The sequence below is a fragment of the Poecilia mexicana genome, unplaced genomic scaffold (assembly GCF_051168715.1).
Source record: "Poecilia mexicana isolate PSO_F unplaced genomic scaffold, ASM5116871v1 scaffold_20, whole genome shotgun sequence".
Lineage (NCBI taxonomy): Eukaryota > Metazoa > Chordata > Actinopteri > Cyprinodontiformes > Poeciliidae > Poecilia > Poecilia mexicana.
Genome location: NW_028263389.1, coordinates 3,247,316 through 3,263,577, shown reverse-complemented (window position 1 = coordinate 3,263,577; position 16,262 = coordinate 3,247,316). Strand labels below are relative to the sequence as shown.

Below are 16,262 nucleotides of genomic sequence, written 5' to 3'. Positions count from 1 at the left end.
TCTCTCTTTGGGAATAAAATAAAGTGATAATAACAACATGCAAGGATTGAGAAGCCTATCTTGGTCTATTGAGACGTGTGAAAAAAAAAAACTTCATTTCAAGCAGAGTAAATCTCAATATAGAGCCCTCTGTGTTTAACATGTAAGCCTTCCAAAATGACAAAGTGGCACTTGTATTTTCACAGAGCAATTCACTTGTACCCAGATTTGCACCAAGGGCATAGGTAACTACAACTAAGGGAAGAACGGAAACTGAATTTGAGAAAAAGATTTTCATTAACTGAAATAAATAAAAGCTGTAAATAATGCAAAAAAAACAAAACAACAAAAAAACAAAAACCTATAGCTGACTAGGATTATGTTGTGGGTTTATAAAACTAACTAAAACATGTTGAAATTATATATTTAATAATTTTAATTTTTGTGCTTAGGAATGTGCTTATTAGCCTTTCAAACTAATGTAAAATTTATTTTTTTCAGCAAACAAGCAGCTTATGTCACCTGTCGTTAAATTAAGTCATTCCATACTCTTGACTGCACCTATACACTCGTTCACAAAATGGCGACAGCAAAAGCTGGGAGAAAACACCAGTCAGTTGGTTGTTCGGAAATAATTAAAAAGATTTATTTTCTTTTTCTTTTTTAAACAGTATATTTTGTTGAGTGTTCATTACTAAATTGATGTATAATCACAAAACAATACTTTAACCTTTTTGAATTAACCAAAGTGTGAATAAACTAAAACTGCTATTAAAACTAAGGGAAACAAAACAAAACAATATTTCATAACTAATGAAAACTCTGAAACACACTCCAAAAACTAAATAAAACTGAGTTAGATGAACAAAATGTCATAACGAATTAAAACTAAACTATAAAAACAAACAAACCCAATAAATTACAACCCTGATTTGAACACACAGTAAAGCCAGACTATTCACCAGATTATTATTATTGTTGTTATTATCATCACTATTAATAACCTTCTGTGAGGACAGTTTAATGAGTGCACTGCACTTTATGAACTCAGCAGTTCACAAAGAGGCAAAGCGGACTGTAAGGAAAGCTGAGAAGCGCGTGCCTCCTGCTCAGCTGTGCTCCCCAGCTCTTACGCCCCCTTCAGGACAAAAAGTTTACTAACCACGGAGGTCAGCAGCCTGGAGATCTCCGCTAATTGCAGACAATTGAATTTCAGTTTCGAACTCTGTCAGGTTTAAGCCTTCAGGCCGAGAGGGTTTTAAAAAGAAGAACCGGTTGTTTTTTTATTTTGAAAAAAAAAAGTATTGTGTTTAACTCTCACTTCCTTTTATAAGAGTTTCGCAATGAGATGAACACGTTTCTTTCTCTTTCTTTCTTTCTTTTTTTCTTTCTTTCTTCCTTTCTTTTTTTTTAGATATTTCCTAATGTTTTATAAAAGTTATGGACAACTGGAAACCTCGTGCTAGAAAAGAAATGCTGGAATTTATTTTCTTTTCAACTCTTCAGATATTAGTTTGGTGTCAGATTTCACAGCTTTGATGTCATTAGTCTCGAATCACGTTATGAAATACAAATGGAGTGCTACTTTTAGCATGGAGGTGCCAGCAATCCCCTCTTTTTCTCAGATTTTAGAAGGGGTCTAAATAACTGTCTTGCTTGAATATAATCACCTTTTAAAAAATTGCCTAAGTCATTTTTTGTCAAAAGTGATTTTTTTTTGTAATAAACAGAGATATCTTCAGACATGTCTGTGGATTTCTTTGACAACTTCAGCGTATCTCTTTAGTTTCCAAGAGTGTAACATGAGCTACACTGCCTATGAGGAGGGCTTAGTATGAGATGGGCTTTTATAATACCGCCCATTTATAAAAGGACAATGTATGTATTATATTGTATTGTATTTATTATGAATTTTATTATGTATTATGTATTTTCCAGCCATTTTATAGCACAATCACATAACTATGTCACCTTCAGTTGTTATGAAAATGCTGTATATGTCGAACAAAATGTGGAAAAAAACTTCACTTCTCAATTTGACACCTTGAAATTTGGCCCGTCTCTTTAAGAAGCCCCTATTCAGACCAAACCCTTTGGTTTCTCCATTATGCCATTTACAACTGTTCTTAGGTGTGTTAGACCGAGAAGTAGCTCCTATAATGAGCTAATCAGACTCTCAGTTCTTCTCAGTTTTACCAGGTGCTTGCTAGTTACTACTGCAGCTAGTCTGGAGGAGCTGAGTGGGGAGGCACAAGGCGAGGAGTGAGCTGTCAGGAAAAAGAGGAGGAGCTCTGTGGAAATAGGCGGGGCTTTGTGAGAGCAAGCGCTTAGGCTTGCTCTCACAAAGCCTCTCACTGGTTCCATCAGTGGTTGCCGATGGAAATTAAAAGATTTCTCAAACATGTATGAAAGAATCAAAGCAACACTCTAGGTATGTTTTCCATGAGTGAATAATTATGATATGATGTAAACCTCACAAAAGTCGATTATACGTTATGCTGCCCCTTTAAGGAGATCAGTTGAAGCTGTTAAGCATATTCAGAACCAAACATCCCACTTTTTACCCAAAGTCATCCCGCTGGTGATAAGGTATCTACTCACTAGGCATTATGGGTCCTCAGAGAAGATGGTTCCTAGCAAACATCAAGCTGTTATGCTAATTTCAACCGTTTTTTATTTTATTTTATTTTTTATTTTTTTTGTTACCTACTTCGCATAATTCCGTTCAAGGAACTAACCGGATAGAGCCATCATGCTACAAAGAATCGAGAAGGAAAAAACATCATCACAGAGTAGTGCTGTTTTACATGGTCTACAAGAAAAACGCATTAAAGTTGCCTACAGTTCACCAGTGATATTAACACGATATGCCAATGGGACTGTATGTGTAAGCTGTACTGGCGTGACCTCATCGCTCGTCTTAATATCCTTTATCTTCCTCGTGAGCTCCGCCGCTCCTCTGGACTTGGGAGATGGAATCAGAGGCTTCCCCCAATATCCTTATAAGGCTTCTGGACGCCGTCCTGCGGCGTTGCTCCGCTCTTTATCATACGAGAATATCAGGCAGGCAGGAGGGAGGTTGTCGGTGAATGGATCACAACTGGGAGATAGATCTCATTGAGAATGCGCGTGTTTTTTTTTTTTCTCCTCTTTTCTTCTGTTTACTGAGACTTTCTGGCGCATCCAATAAAGGCTGCAGGCTGACGGGGAGCGAGCGAGCGGCCAGGCAGCTGCGTGAAATCTGCATATCGATTGCAGAGACGCACGCGCACGCGGGGGAACCAGCCTCGCGCGCATCCGTCGCTCTCCTCTAGTAAAGGGGGGCGTGTTGGGCTGGCACGAACTCAGACCCTCCCTCATTTGCATCAGTCAGTGGAAGGAGCGAAGACGCGCGCCGAGAGGAGCACAGACAGAGAAAGGGGGAAAGTTATTTTGAAAGATTATTTTTTACTTTTATTTTTTGATAGAGGTGTTGTATTTGGGAACTGGTTGTTTTTCCCCCGTCCCCACCCTCCTCACTGTGGACAGGGTCTGAGCTGTGACAGCCCCGCTGAATGAGAGCCGGAGAGAGCCGTTCTCATAGCGGGGAGAGGACTTGTCTGCACGCCGAGCGGAGGAGCCGCTCTCCCGGGCAGCGACTGTGCGCTAAGCGCTCTCCCCCCCCTCCCCTCCCAACCTCCGGGACTCTGCGGGCGGTTCAAAGTTGGAGATGAAATAAGTTTTCTTTCTGCTCGCTTTTGGGAGATATTTTTCTTGTCACTTGTTTAAGGAAATCAAAAGGGAAGCCTTTCGGATCGCGCACTTTGCTCTGTTCTGCTGTTGTTGGAAAGCGGAGAGAGAGAGAGAGAGAGAGAGAGGAGAGGAGGGCTGGATGCCTGCCGGTCCGCGGATCCTCAAGACGCAGGTGAATGCAGATGTTTTTTATTTGACTTTACGTCCAAGATTGGCAGAAAAGTCGACGCAGAATCCTGTAAAAGAAATGTTCAAAAACCGCTTTTCATTATTTTGTTTTTTTTTCTCTCTCACAGAAATCCATGAATTTGACCGTTTTGACCAAATCCAAATATCAAACTCTCTCCTGTTCCTCGTCGTTAATAAAAATGCAACACGGTTAACATCTAACAGACTTTTCTACTATTTTATGTCACAATTTCCAATTTCACCGCGCTGCGTGTTGTACATCAGGCTTCCATGCTCTCTCTCTGATCCAGCAGCTAAACGACTTGCAGGCTTTGCTGAAATGTTCACTTTCATCGATTTCCTCTAAATTTCAGAGCGCCCGGTTTAATGGTGTCACGGTTGCGGGACAGGTTTTAACAAACAGGCGCACTGGTGCGCAAAATAAAATAAAAAAATATATAAAAATTCACAAAGAGAGAGAGAGAAAAATTAAATAAATACAGTTATGTGGCTCCAGAATAAGAAAAAAACGAGAGAAAATAACATGACATGTGATCCAGTTCCACTTGAGTTGTATGGGAAGAAGAGTGTTTGGACAGGATTCAGGAGTCACAACGGGGAAGTTTTGCAGTAATCACCTCAAAACAAGAAGCGAAGCCAATTTCGATGAATAAAATAGTCTGTTTATGGTTGTCAACGTGTCTTGTTGTTATCTGGCCGTGGCCCGGAGCAAGAGTGTCCTGTTGAGTCACTATATCTTCCATTACTGTCTGGCTCCGTTTTTGTGAGATAGGATAGGATAGTGGGAGGGGGGGAAAGAGAGAGTGAGAGAGAGAGAGAGTCTTGTCACTTAACGAAGCTCTCTTGCTCAGTGTGCAACTCCGCTTACATATAAGGACCCTTCCAGACACAGGTTGGCTATAATCAAGCCAATCACTTTACTCCACGGGCGCATAGAAGCAGTTAGAAGGTGCAGAGCGCGCGCCTCTGCACCTTCTACAATCTTCTTACAGGAAGATTGTAAGCAGGAAGCTTACAATCTTCCTGCTTTCTTTTTTTATTATTATTTTATTTTACTGTTTTTTTCTTTGTGCAGTCCCACAGCCAAGGATTATTATCCATCATCCAACGGAGTAAGGACACAAGGTGGAGGGGTGGAGGACTCGCATCATTCGGCGTCTCCGCGGTGGGAATGGCAAGGCGGGCGCTGGAGAGAGGAGTGCAGCCGGCGCAGGAGAGGAGCCGGAGCCGGAGCTGAGTGACAGGATGCCCGCAACCTGATTTCTCGGAACACCGATTCAGCCTGGAGTTTTTTCCCCCCTCTTTTTTAAAACATTTTTTTTGATTGTTTTGCTGCTTAAGTACATTTCTATTTTTTATTTTATTTAGTTTTGTTTTCTCGAACTATAACGGAGAAACATTAAGAAAGAAACAACACAACAAAAAAGCTTTTGGAGGATTTTTCTTTTAAAGAAAATTAATATTTCTTTTCTTGGGGTGCTTTTGTTTTTCCTTCTTTTTTATTTTGGAGGAGACAGAACGAGGATGCATTGTGGATTAGTTTTTGTCCTGTTCATGGGAATCCTCGTGGTGCTCGAGGCTTTTAAAAACGGTAAGTGTGACATCTGATACGAGTATAAATAAAGCTGTTATGTACCCAGCAAAGCCACGTAATCCCGCTGTTTTTCCTGAAGATTAGCCCCTCTCTGATCTGCGCTGATCTTTGGGCAAACTCTGACTCCGAGCTGGTGTCAGTCTAAGGAAAACGTCTGAATTGTCTTTAAAACTTAGATTCAGAAAATCTTTTTTGTTTTTTAATTATAACATTAAAAGTTTCTTAATCAGACTTTAAACTCAAATAAAACACCATATTTATTGCTTCTAAATCGGCACTTTAAAGGCTATTAAATAAGGACTTTTCTTATTTACTGTACTGGATGCTTGAAAAGATTGAAGCATCCAGTACATGTTTTTTTTATTATTTAGAACAAAAAAATCAAAGGGCTCATGTTGACGGCAGATGCTTTATAAATAAATATATAGCTGTAAAAAAAGTGGGCCTTTAAAAATAGACTCTGCCTATTTTTAATGATGAAACGCGCTGTCAGGATGAGGGAAGTTTGGAGGAACAGATCAGCCTGACTTCAAAACCAAACTTTCCGCAGAAACGTCTGTGAGCTCAGACTCCGGGGTGATCTGCCTCCCTTTCCAAACTGTAACTATATGCTTATTAGAATATTAAACACAAAGACGATGTGCCTTCTGTCTGTCTGGAGGTCGCTTACCACACGCGCGTGGCAGAGTGGAGTTCTAGTGGGGGGGAAAACGCGCTCGTGATAAATAATTTGTTGGCCTAATTTTCCTTTTCTTGTTTTTAAATGATTAATCTCCGGTTTCGATTAAGCAACACGCGATGTTTTTTTTTTTTTTTTTTTTTGTCTACCCCTGTATTCTGTCGAACAAAATTGGTAAAAACAAAACAAAACAAACAAACGATCAAAACAAGAAGTTTCTCATGACCATACACTTTAAAAACGAGTCTTAAATGTTACCCATTAAAATGATTGACGTTTTTAATCAACTATACGCCGCTTGTGCATGTAGTGGTAAAATTTTAACTACACTTAGCTACTTTGTTAACAAATCCCCAACAAATTTCATTTTAACTTTAAAGATGTGGTTAACGTGGTTAGCCTTTACCCTGAGATGTGAGGTGTACAACAGAGAACATTTATTGGCCAAAACTTGGGAGAAGTAAAAAAAAAAAAAGGTTGAGAGAGTCTCTGTGTTGAAGTGTGTAGCCAGCTCGGACTCGTTTAGCTCCAGCGCTAACGACAATACAGCAGTAAAGTCGAAACTCGCTTAGCCACCTTGAGGCAATTGTTGACCATGAATGCCACATCTTAGTCATGGTTGTCAATGGAAGTTAAAGCAGATTATTTTATAAAGTTATTCGCTTACTAGTGGCATCCTAATGGGAACAAAGTAATGATAATGTTTTGTTCTTCAACTACACAGACTCGTCTTCATTAAATAGGCTTTAGCTAATATTACTGCGTGTCATTTGGCAGACATCTTGGTTCAGATATGTCCACATAAAACGCGGTTTTCATGGTTAAACTCAGTCGGTTTTTACCAGTGTAACTTAAATGCTGACTCGTGTGTTTTCTTTTTAATAGGAATTGAAGTATCTTTTGATGACTGTTTATATCTATGACATTGGTTAGGGCTTTTTTCTTTTTCTTTCTTTTTTTTTGGCGCGACATGCAATACTCTTTAAAGAGCATGTCTTTCGCTCCCCTCTGTAGATAAATGCGGAGGCAACATCAGAATCTCCAGTGCCAGCTACCTCACGTCGCCCGGATACCCGATGTCCTACCCGCCCTCTCAGAGGTGCATGTGGGTCATCTCGGCGCCGGGGCCCCACCAGCGGATCCTTATTAACTTCAACCCACATTTCGACCTGGAGGACCGAGAGTGCAAGTGAGTGATGACAAACACATGCACCTTCTTTCTTTATGCTTTGAGATGTGCAGTTTTTCGGAACCCCGTCCAGATCCGTGTTCACCCAGAAAGCCTATGTTCCGATCATAAGTGCGTGTGCATGGCAGGTGTGGGTGTGTGTGTATTTTGTGGGAGAGATTCTCCTTCCCCCAACCCCCTCACTTTTCTTCTTCCCTTTCTCCCTTATTGCACGCCAAACTGCGCCATCTAGCGTCTAAAAGCGCCAACAAGCAATCATAAAGCGATCCTTTCTGCGGTGAGACAGAAGGATGAAGGAATGTCTTGTCCCTGCTGTTTGGTTTTGGGAAAGTCCGTCATTTTGCGTCTTTGTGGTGTGAAGTCATCAGGCTGTGATATTGATTAGACTTTTCTTTTTTCTTTTTGCTGGGCCAAATTCTTTCTCAAAGATATGTCAGCTGGGGTTAGTTTGTGAGAAAGTGAAGATCAAATCCCAAGTTAAGACACATTCTCGTTACTCGATAAAGATGTGAGAGGTTCCTGGAGATTAACTGCTACTTTTGATATCAGAGTTGAAGCTTAGATATTCCTCTAATGGCAGCTTCAATATTTGTGATATGACTCATGGCTCAGAGTGTCGCTGTCAGGGGGTGGCTAATTTCAAGATTCTCATTCTTTGCTGAATTAACAAGCTATTTGATGTTTCCTGAGGAATCAGGACTGCATTTCACCATGTCTAGTTTGAAACTTTAAAACCTTAGATTGGTCAAACCCGAGTGGATGATTCTACACTGAACAGAGATTCTTTAAAACATAGTTGAAGATTTCCTAAACCTTTATTCTGTGTCTGAAAACACCAAAATATTAGGTTTCTAGCACTTTCTGGCATCAGGACATCTATACAAGCTATAATACATAGGAAAAGTTGAAACTGGACTGAAATATTCCACATTAATTGATTGGGGTGCACTAATAAATCGGCCCTTATTTCCTTAATTTTGGGAGGTCAGTTTGATAGACTACCAGTCTCTCACAGTCTTGCTGTGAGAGAGACTTGACTGACAACTAGCACTAGTCACCTCACTGTTGGAAATTCAGTGACTTTCTTTATATATTTAGCCACACTTCTAACAAAAAAAAATGGTATCGTCCAAAAGGTCAGACTTTTGTAAAGATTGGTAATCGGAGGTCAGCTGGAAAACTGTGATTGGTCCATCCCTAGCAACTATAAAACACACTTATGCATCTCAGAAGGATGGGCTCACCCACAGGCCAGCCTCCAAACTCCCAGCTTGATAAAAGCGACCTTTAAAACGGGACCTCTCTGTGATGGTCCGGTAACTGATCGTCCTTGGACTCGTGAGCCACGAGCTGTTGCATCCAGCAAAAGGCTAAGCAGCCGGCCTATTGTCAGACAGGTAGCCTGAGCCTCTGAAACCAGAGACAGTCAGTAATGTGATGAGGCTGTGTCAGTGCGGGTGCCCTGAGGTGAGCTTTGCTGGGCTCACTGCCTTGCTCTGATTGCTCGTCTCTCTGCAAGCGTTTGCATGCGTGCGTGTGTGTGTGTGTGTGTGTGTGTGTGTGTGTGTGTGTGTGCGTGTGTGTGTGTGTCGGCCCTGTTCTGTCTCAGCTGTTTGTTTACGCTGCAGGGCCTCCAGAGAGCACAGAGCTTTGCTGGATCCTGTTACTGTATCCCCGCTCCACCCAATATTGGGACCCTACGCTTCCCTTTGTGCTCCTTGAATGGTCCCCCGTATACACTTGCGGCAGCTTCCCTTCTTCTTTTTTTTTTCTTTTCAAACCTTGGATTTAAATTCCACTTTAACCTTTCTTTATTGCTGCCAGAGATTTATGGCAGGCTATGAATGGTGCTGTCTTTTAGCAGCTGGATGCTCTTTGAAACTGCTTTTGGTTCCAGTGTCAGCACCAGAGGGAGGGGGGTTTGAATATGAATGAGGTCCAATATGTAGAAACAGAGGGTGAGGAAGGGTCAGTAACAATGGGCTGTGTTAATCTAATTAGTCAGGAATGTACATCTTGGACATGGTGGAGGCAGGATTGGGTTCCTCCAGGCCTCCTGGATGTGAGTTTTCTTCTGGATTGGGGGAGAAGGAGCCCTCCTTCCTGTAGGAGACACTGAATGTCAGCAGAACTCGGCTATATCTGAGGAACTTCCCCAACTCAATTGCTCTATTTAATGCTGATATTAGTGGAAAGAAGCAATAAAAAATTAATTTATCTATTGACCAAGATTCTTGCGACAATCAGCGTTTTTCTTTGATGAAACGCTCATTCAAAGCAGTCGTTAGCACCGGCACTGTGGTCAGAAAGGTTCCTAATCGCTTGTTTCCAGGATCCGTTAACAAATGACCCTGGCAGACGGCCGTGAAACCCGAGTCTGGAACCGATTCATGTGGGCCTCACAGAGCTTTCACCCAAAAACTGGAGTGGCCCCTTTCGGTTCCTTTCACCCCCTTTCTTTTACTCTATGAGCCGTTTCATTTTTAATATTGTTTGTGCACAGGGTTTTAGTCACGCTTTGTGATGTATCCCAACTTCTGAAAAACTGGATCACACAAATCTTCAATTTGATCTCAGCTAGCCCTGTTTTTTTTTTTTTTTGAAGGACAGTTTTTTTCACAGAAACTTCATAATTCATTTTATTTGTTGCTTCTGTTTATTTATCTTGGATATTTAAAATGTTTTCCACTTCCAGTGTTCAATGTTACAATTTAAAGTTAATTGATTGTTGAGAATGTGTTCATGGATTATTATGCCATTACCATTATATTACCTGAAAGTGGTCTCAAAACAACATTACTATCGTTTCTCGCAGTAACTTCTGGGACAATTTATCATCTAGCAAAATTTGTCATGGTGACACGCCTAGTTGCAACATAAGGGTGTCAGTGTGATTGTAGAGAGCTACAATTACATATTTAAACCCCTTAACCTTTCCTGTAGTTGTCATTTAGCAGCTACAAACTTCAAAGGACTTTATTACACTACAATGACACATATGCTTTGGTAATACTCTTTTATGTGAAAACCAATACAAAGCGCAACATAATTGTGAAATAAAATTTAAATGATGCATGGTTTACAACATTTTCACAGATAAAAACCATAAAAAAAAAGTATGTGGCATGAATTTGGAGTTAGACCCAGCCAAATTTTATAGAAGCACCATCTGCTCCAGTTGCAGGTCTTTCACGGCGTGTCGCTACCAGCTTCACCGGTCTGGAGGCAAAACTTTATGCCTTTTCTGCTCAACTTCAGTCAAATTGCAAGGCGGGCATCTTTGAACATGACTTTTCAAAACTTGCTTCAGATTGTCCATGGGGTCTGGACTTTGACTGGACTATTATATACACAATGCCATAGGGCTACAGTCCTGCTTGAAGGTGAAGTCTTTATTCAGATTTTCTCATCTACTGTGACCATCTTCCCTTTGTTGTGCACTGTTACTTTTACTCCATATGTAATGATTGTATTAGTCAAATAGATCCATTTTGATCTCATTTAATGCAGATCAAAATGGATCTGCATTAAATGCATTAGGAGGAGCTGCATTTTCCAAGGTTCTGAGCTTCCACCTCACAGAGCAGCTCCCCCATTCAGCTCCTTCAGACTAGCCAGCAGCAATTAGCAAACACCTGGTAGAACTGCATGTCTGCTGAGATCATTACACAAGCTCCTTCTCAGTGCCACGCTGGTAAAAACGTTGTTAAAGGGTTAATAGAGGAGCCATGTTGTAATAACTTCCTGAAGGCGGAGTTTCAGAAAGAGCTGGAGTTTTTAAAGAAACAGAGGTCCAATTTCAAGGTGTTAAATTACAAAGCTAAATTTCTTTTAAGTCATTTTTGATTATACAGAATTATATAGAATTTTTATAATAACTGAAGGTAACGTTTTTCATTGTGCTATAAAATAGCACTATGTGCCTGGAAAATACATGATCCTTCCCCTTTCAACCTAACATCTTTTGGTTTTCTTCTTACCACTCTTAATCCAAACAAAATACACTGAGGTTTGTGGCTGCAATGTGACAAAGAGAAAAAAGTTTAGAGGGTATTAACACTTTTTTTTTTTTTTACAAGGCACTATTTGTGTCAGTTGTACAGTTGGGCAACATTTGAGCTGGACGTATTAGAATCCCCATCGCAGTGCCACTCACCAAATCAGCCCTTCCATAATGGAAACTGATGAGATCCAGAATGGCTTCCTTATCTGATAGGCTGCTAAAGTGAGTGGGGGTTGGACGGCGCTCACAATGCATGCTTCACTGCCCTGCCACACAATCTAATTAGCGGGCCAGTGGAACACACATGCACCACATGTTCCTCCGACATGGGCCTTATCAGCAAACCAAACAAGAACCACTCAAAGCGGCGCTCGTAAAAAAGAATAAAACAACAACAAAAAAAAACTAAACAAGTCTTTGCAGAGTGGAGTCTGGCTGCCGAGCAGCCGTTTCATGGGCGCGCTACCCTTGACAGGTTTGTTTAGGGAAGTGCAGAGGCCTGTATCCTGAGAGCGGCAGGAGGAAAACACTCCATCACAGAGATAAGGGGGGACTAAGTGAGCCTTGCGATTCTGAATGCATGACGTGTTTACCTTTCACGCACCGTTGTAGACTTTCATGGAGTGGAGACTTCGCGGGGTGGGGCCGCCCTCCCCGCCGCCTCTCCCAACTAATGAAGTTTGAGGGAAAAGATGCGGGCCGCATCAAGACAAATATTTGAAGTCAATTTGCTGCAAAAATCAGGGGAATGAGCTAGCTGAGCTGAGGTGAAACAAAGACAACAAGGTAAACAGATATGCTCGCGATCCACTCCCCTTCCATGCATCTAGTCTTTGTTCCTCAGAGGGGGGAGCTGATAAGGCCTGTCAGGCTCATCTGGAATGGAATGGAAACTTCAGTGGATTTAAATCTACACAAGTGACAGAGCGGCAGACCTGATAGGCAATTCATCTGCTTTAAAAGGAATGCTATGGCTTACTGTTTTCTATTTAGAGGTTTGGTAAAGTTTGAGATTCAGAACTTACTTTAACAAGTCCATTGAAGTTTCCCATCCCGACCTACAGCTTTGCTCCCCATGCCCTGCTCTTTCCCACCTCATCTTCTCCTGCTGACTCGAAAGCGGAGCGCCAACGATGTTTGGATCCGACGAGCTCCTGACAACACCATGAATCTTTGATAGCGTGGGATTTGCTGACCAGACCAGAAAGTGGCTCAGTGTTGAACACAATAAAATTCCTTGCAGTCAGACATTCAGGCAGTCAGGCAGTCAGGCAGAGCTTCAGTCTTGTTTGTTTTGGAGGAGCAGAAGAGTTGGGTCGAAGACTAGAGCGGAAGACAGAAGCAGACTCATCCCTTCCCAGCCGTCTCTTAAGTCTGTGCTTCTCTACCTGGGTGTTGTTATTCTTTCCGGTCCGCCACAGAAAATTCCACTGTGACAGTGTTTGGGGTACACGGAGAGAAGTTTGAGATGAGATGTATAAGGCAGCCGAGCGATTCGAGGAATGCTATTTCAGGGGGAAAAGTGAGTGAAAACCTCTTGGCTCGCCACACTTCAAAAGCCAAAGTGGAGCCCGTCGCCTACATTCAGGTGCCAAAACTGAAAAATTGGAAAAGGAATATTAGCTTTCCTCACTTTCCATTTCACTGCTCCTTTACATCTACATCCCACTGTGTTTTCCTCTTGTAGAGCTTCTTGGCCTGCTGGGAAAGAAAACATTCGCCACTGTGTACCTCATACAATAGACATCCTGCCTTTCCTGTCCTTTCTGAGTGTGCTCAAACCCACAAGAGGGGAAAGAGAGGTGTTGACCGACCCCACATCTAAAGCTGGGTCTGTCACGTGGAATCCCACCAACTCAGTGTCCTGCGAAGAGAGCCACCTGTTTCTAGGAAGTGTGGAGCAGAAGGGTTTGGGGGGGGTTCAGTCATTTTGTTAATGCCATTCATTCTGATTTGGCGGCTCTATAACAAAGAACATTCAAAGTTCACAGCTGGAAAGTGAGGAGGAACAATCACTTCTCACCAATCAATGTAAGGCTGCTACCAACAGATTATTGGTTTATCAGCCGTTGTCAGGGAAGAAAACAAACAAGAGAGAAATGCAGCCTTTCTTTGTCAATGGACCGTTGACATGGAGTTGTTTGGCTTGATCACGATCTGGTAGAGGACTTGTTTTCCTCTTTAAAGCACAAGTCAAAGAGGCGTTGTAGTCTAAAGTGGAGGCACAGAAATGGAGCGGTAAACTTGATTGCGAAAGAGGCCCGCCGCTTCTTTTAACTACCCTCCTCATCAAAGACAGCAGAAAGTGTGCAAGCCGGTATTTTCCACAACAATAGACTCCCACAGTTCATAGCAGTGGAAATCAAATTAGGCCTTAAATTGCAAACTGAAGCGGGCGCCCCTCTGAAGAAGAGGTTGTCAGAAGAGCAATCCACTTTAAGTACGACTTGTTTGCGCCTCACGCCAATTATACCCTATGTTGTTAGCATGGTGAAATGGTGCAAAAAACAAAAAAAGAAAAGACATCCTGCGTTTTAAATGTCTGTTTGCAATGCGGCGGTGTTGTTCAGTGATGAGGAAGGGGTGGCATTTAAAGACAAAAGAGGAGCAAAACTGCAGCGCTCATGTGCTTTTGAGTGCTCACCTTGTTAATTAAGTCGAGGGCAAAGACTCCCAGACAGGAGACAGAGATGTTGTATGAGACAGCCATTGGCCTTCACATTCATTACTCTTTCTTTTTATTTCTTTTAACTGTAGAGGGGTTACTTCCTGGCTAATGAGCAGGATTAAAATAGGTCATTGTGAGTGTGTGTGCGCACATAAGGCTGTTGAATGTCTTTTTTTTTTTTTTTAATCCACCGGTGAAGTGTTTCACCTTGGCCGTAGCTTGGAAGGGCAGTCTGATTGAAAAGCTTTCTGGCCGTGGCATCTGCCGTCCTCCCCGCTGCTCTGTCACCGCTTTGATTCATGCACAGCCTGACCACAACTGGGAGGCGAGCCACTCTGCCTCACAGCGGGACGCGAGTTCCCCCCTCGCAGCGGAGGGAGCAGAGAAAGGCAGGCCGATGGAGAGGAGGAGAGAAAGAGGTTCTTGCTCATAAATAAGCCACTAGGTTTCAAGCACCAGTCAGAAATCTGAGACAGCATGAAAGCCCCACACTCTCACATGTCCGTCTGTTTTGTTTCTTTTTTTATCTGATTGGACAGAGCCACTCATAGACTGATAATGTCCATGAGCTGCTTTTGGGACATGGCTGATGTTTTTCTTTTCTTTGTTCCCTTTCAGCCTTGAACCAATACAAGCTTCTCCATATAGAAGTTTTTCTATATTGACGCTGCAAACCACACAAACTGTAGACGTCAGCTGTTTTCTATCTTATTTTTTATTCAGGAAAGATTACAAGGAATGAATAGTATGGATTAAACAGGGGGAGTCTCTCCATTGCCAGTGATTTAGTCAGAAAAGATTTAGAGTTTGCTAGATGTTGTGTTTGACTCTCCCACACTCACATTTCACAAAATACAAGAAATAACAATCTAATTTGGGAATGATAATGAGTTCCTTCAAGTCGTTGCTTGTAGGTGGCGTAGGATCACCTTGGCCAGTTGGTCAGCACTAGGGTACAACTTTAATAGGCTCCCTGTCCATCCTGACTTACAGGATGACCAAAATTCAGTTTGGAAATTTCGAGAAAAGCAGATTACCATTATATTAGAAGAAAAGCATGCATAGGGAAGACATGTTAGTCCTGCAACTTCTTGATGTGATGCAACCTTAGCTGAGCTGATGAGGTGAGCTCTGGATACTTTAACGCAGCATGTCCTGCCTTGTCAGACATGTTTTCGTCAGTGGTCTAACCTTGAGTAGTACCCTATGATTTTGATTGATGTGACTGCAGTTCGGCACAGGTAGTTTGTCGCCCCGATGCCCCTGTGCTTATCGGACTGGTGTACAAGAGGGAGGGCTCAGCAACCATGGGGATCCTAACTCATAAGTTCCCAGAGGTGCTTTGGTGAAACCAAAGTTTGTGTGTAGTGGGTAAAGAGGGGAGGCTGGTACAGGAAGGTTCCCTGGGGTTACTTTAGGTTGCTATGTTTGCCCACAGCAGGCTGCAGTGTTGCTTGTGTTTCTCCACCACTCAGCTCTCTATGATTGGGCCAGTGCAGCGGGGAAGACTATGATTGATGGGTTGATACCCAGCTGCTCTCTGATTGACTTAGAGACACTCAACAATCCCTCGCTTTGTTTGCTCTTTGTATGATCTCGCCACACTAAATTGCCAACATTAGTTGTGGTTTGTCCTTTTCATTGCGGCAACAATCGCATTCTCTTCGCAGCCCCCTATTTCTTCCATTAGAGAAGGGAAAATATGAAAGAGGACAGCCTAACAGCAATCTTTTCTGGCATTATCTCAGTGGGCTAAAGTGCTGAAAGTATTATTAGTAGCCCGCTCCTCTGGCGCCTGGCCAGCCGTTCCAGGATGACCCCGGTGTGCACCAGATAAGTGACGGGAGAGGCTCTCTCTTCAGTGCTGAAGGCCTCAAATAAGCCAGGCAGTGTTTGATTGTCAGGAGAGCAAGTGGGAAGTGTCACACTGTCCTTCAAATGTTGGCAGCAGGTGACTGACCAGCAGAAACTAAATCAGTTGTGTAGTGCCAAGAAATTTCCCCTCCTTGGCCGATGCCAGAGGAGGTGTACCACTTGGCACGTGTCCTGCGCAGTATGGACTTTTTGGCCTCTAAAGTGCTCCATCATTGGAAAATCTGAGCTCTGTGTACGCAGAGGGAACATTGCCGGCTTAAAAAAAGACACAAGAGATGGGGATTTCAACGTCAGACTCTGCATCTTTGAACTGATCTACATTCAGAGGAAGCTGCCAGATTCGAACAAGAGCGG

The 16,262-nt window shown here is 42.4% G+C and overlaps 1 protein-coding gene across 4 annotated transcripts in view; it reads left to right on the top strand.

The window, feature by feature from the left end:
* Positions 1–2,328: 2,328 nt before the first annotated feature.
* nrp1a (neuropilin 1a) overlaps positions 2,329–16,262 on the top strand; it is an 80,023-nt gene continuing 66,089 nt past the window's right edge. Inside the window, exons 1-3 of one of the 4 annotated variants that reach the window (XM_014999922.2) lie at positions 2,329–3,883; positions 4,976–5,491; positions 7,188–7,362. In XM_014999922.2, coding sequence (XP_014855408.2) covers positions 5,425–5,491; positions 7,188–7,362 — 242 coding nt within the window. In that variant the 5' untranslated portion in view covers positions 2,329–3,883; positions 4,976–5,424. Of the gene's footprint in view, positions 3,884–3,928; positions 4,850–4,915; positions 5,492–7,187; positions 7,363–16,262 lie in introns of those variants that run through there. The other 3 variants (XM_014999926.2, XM_014999924.2, XM_014999923.2) reach the window with 3 other exon arrangements.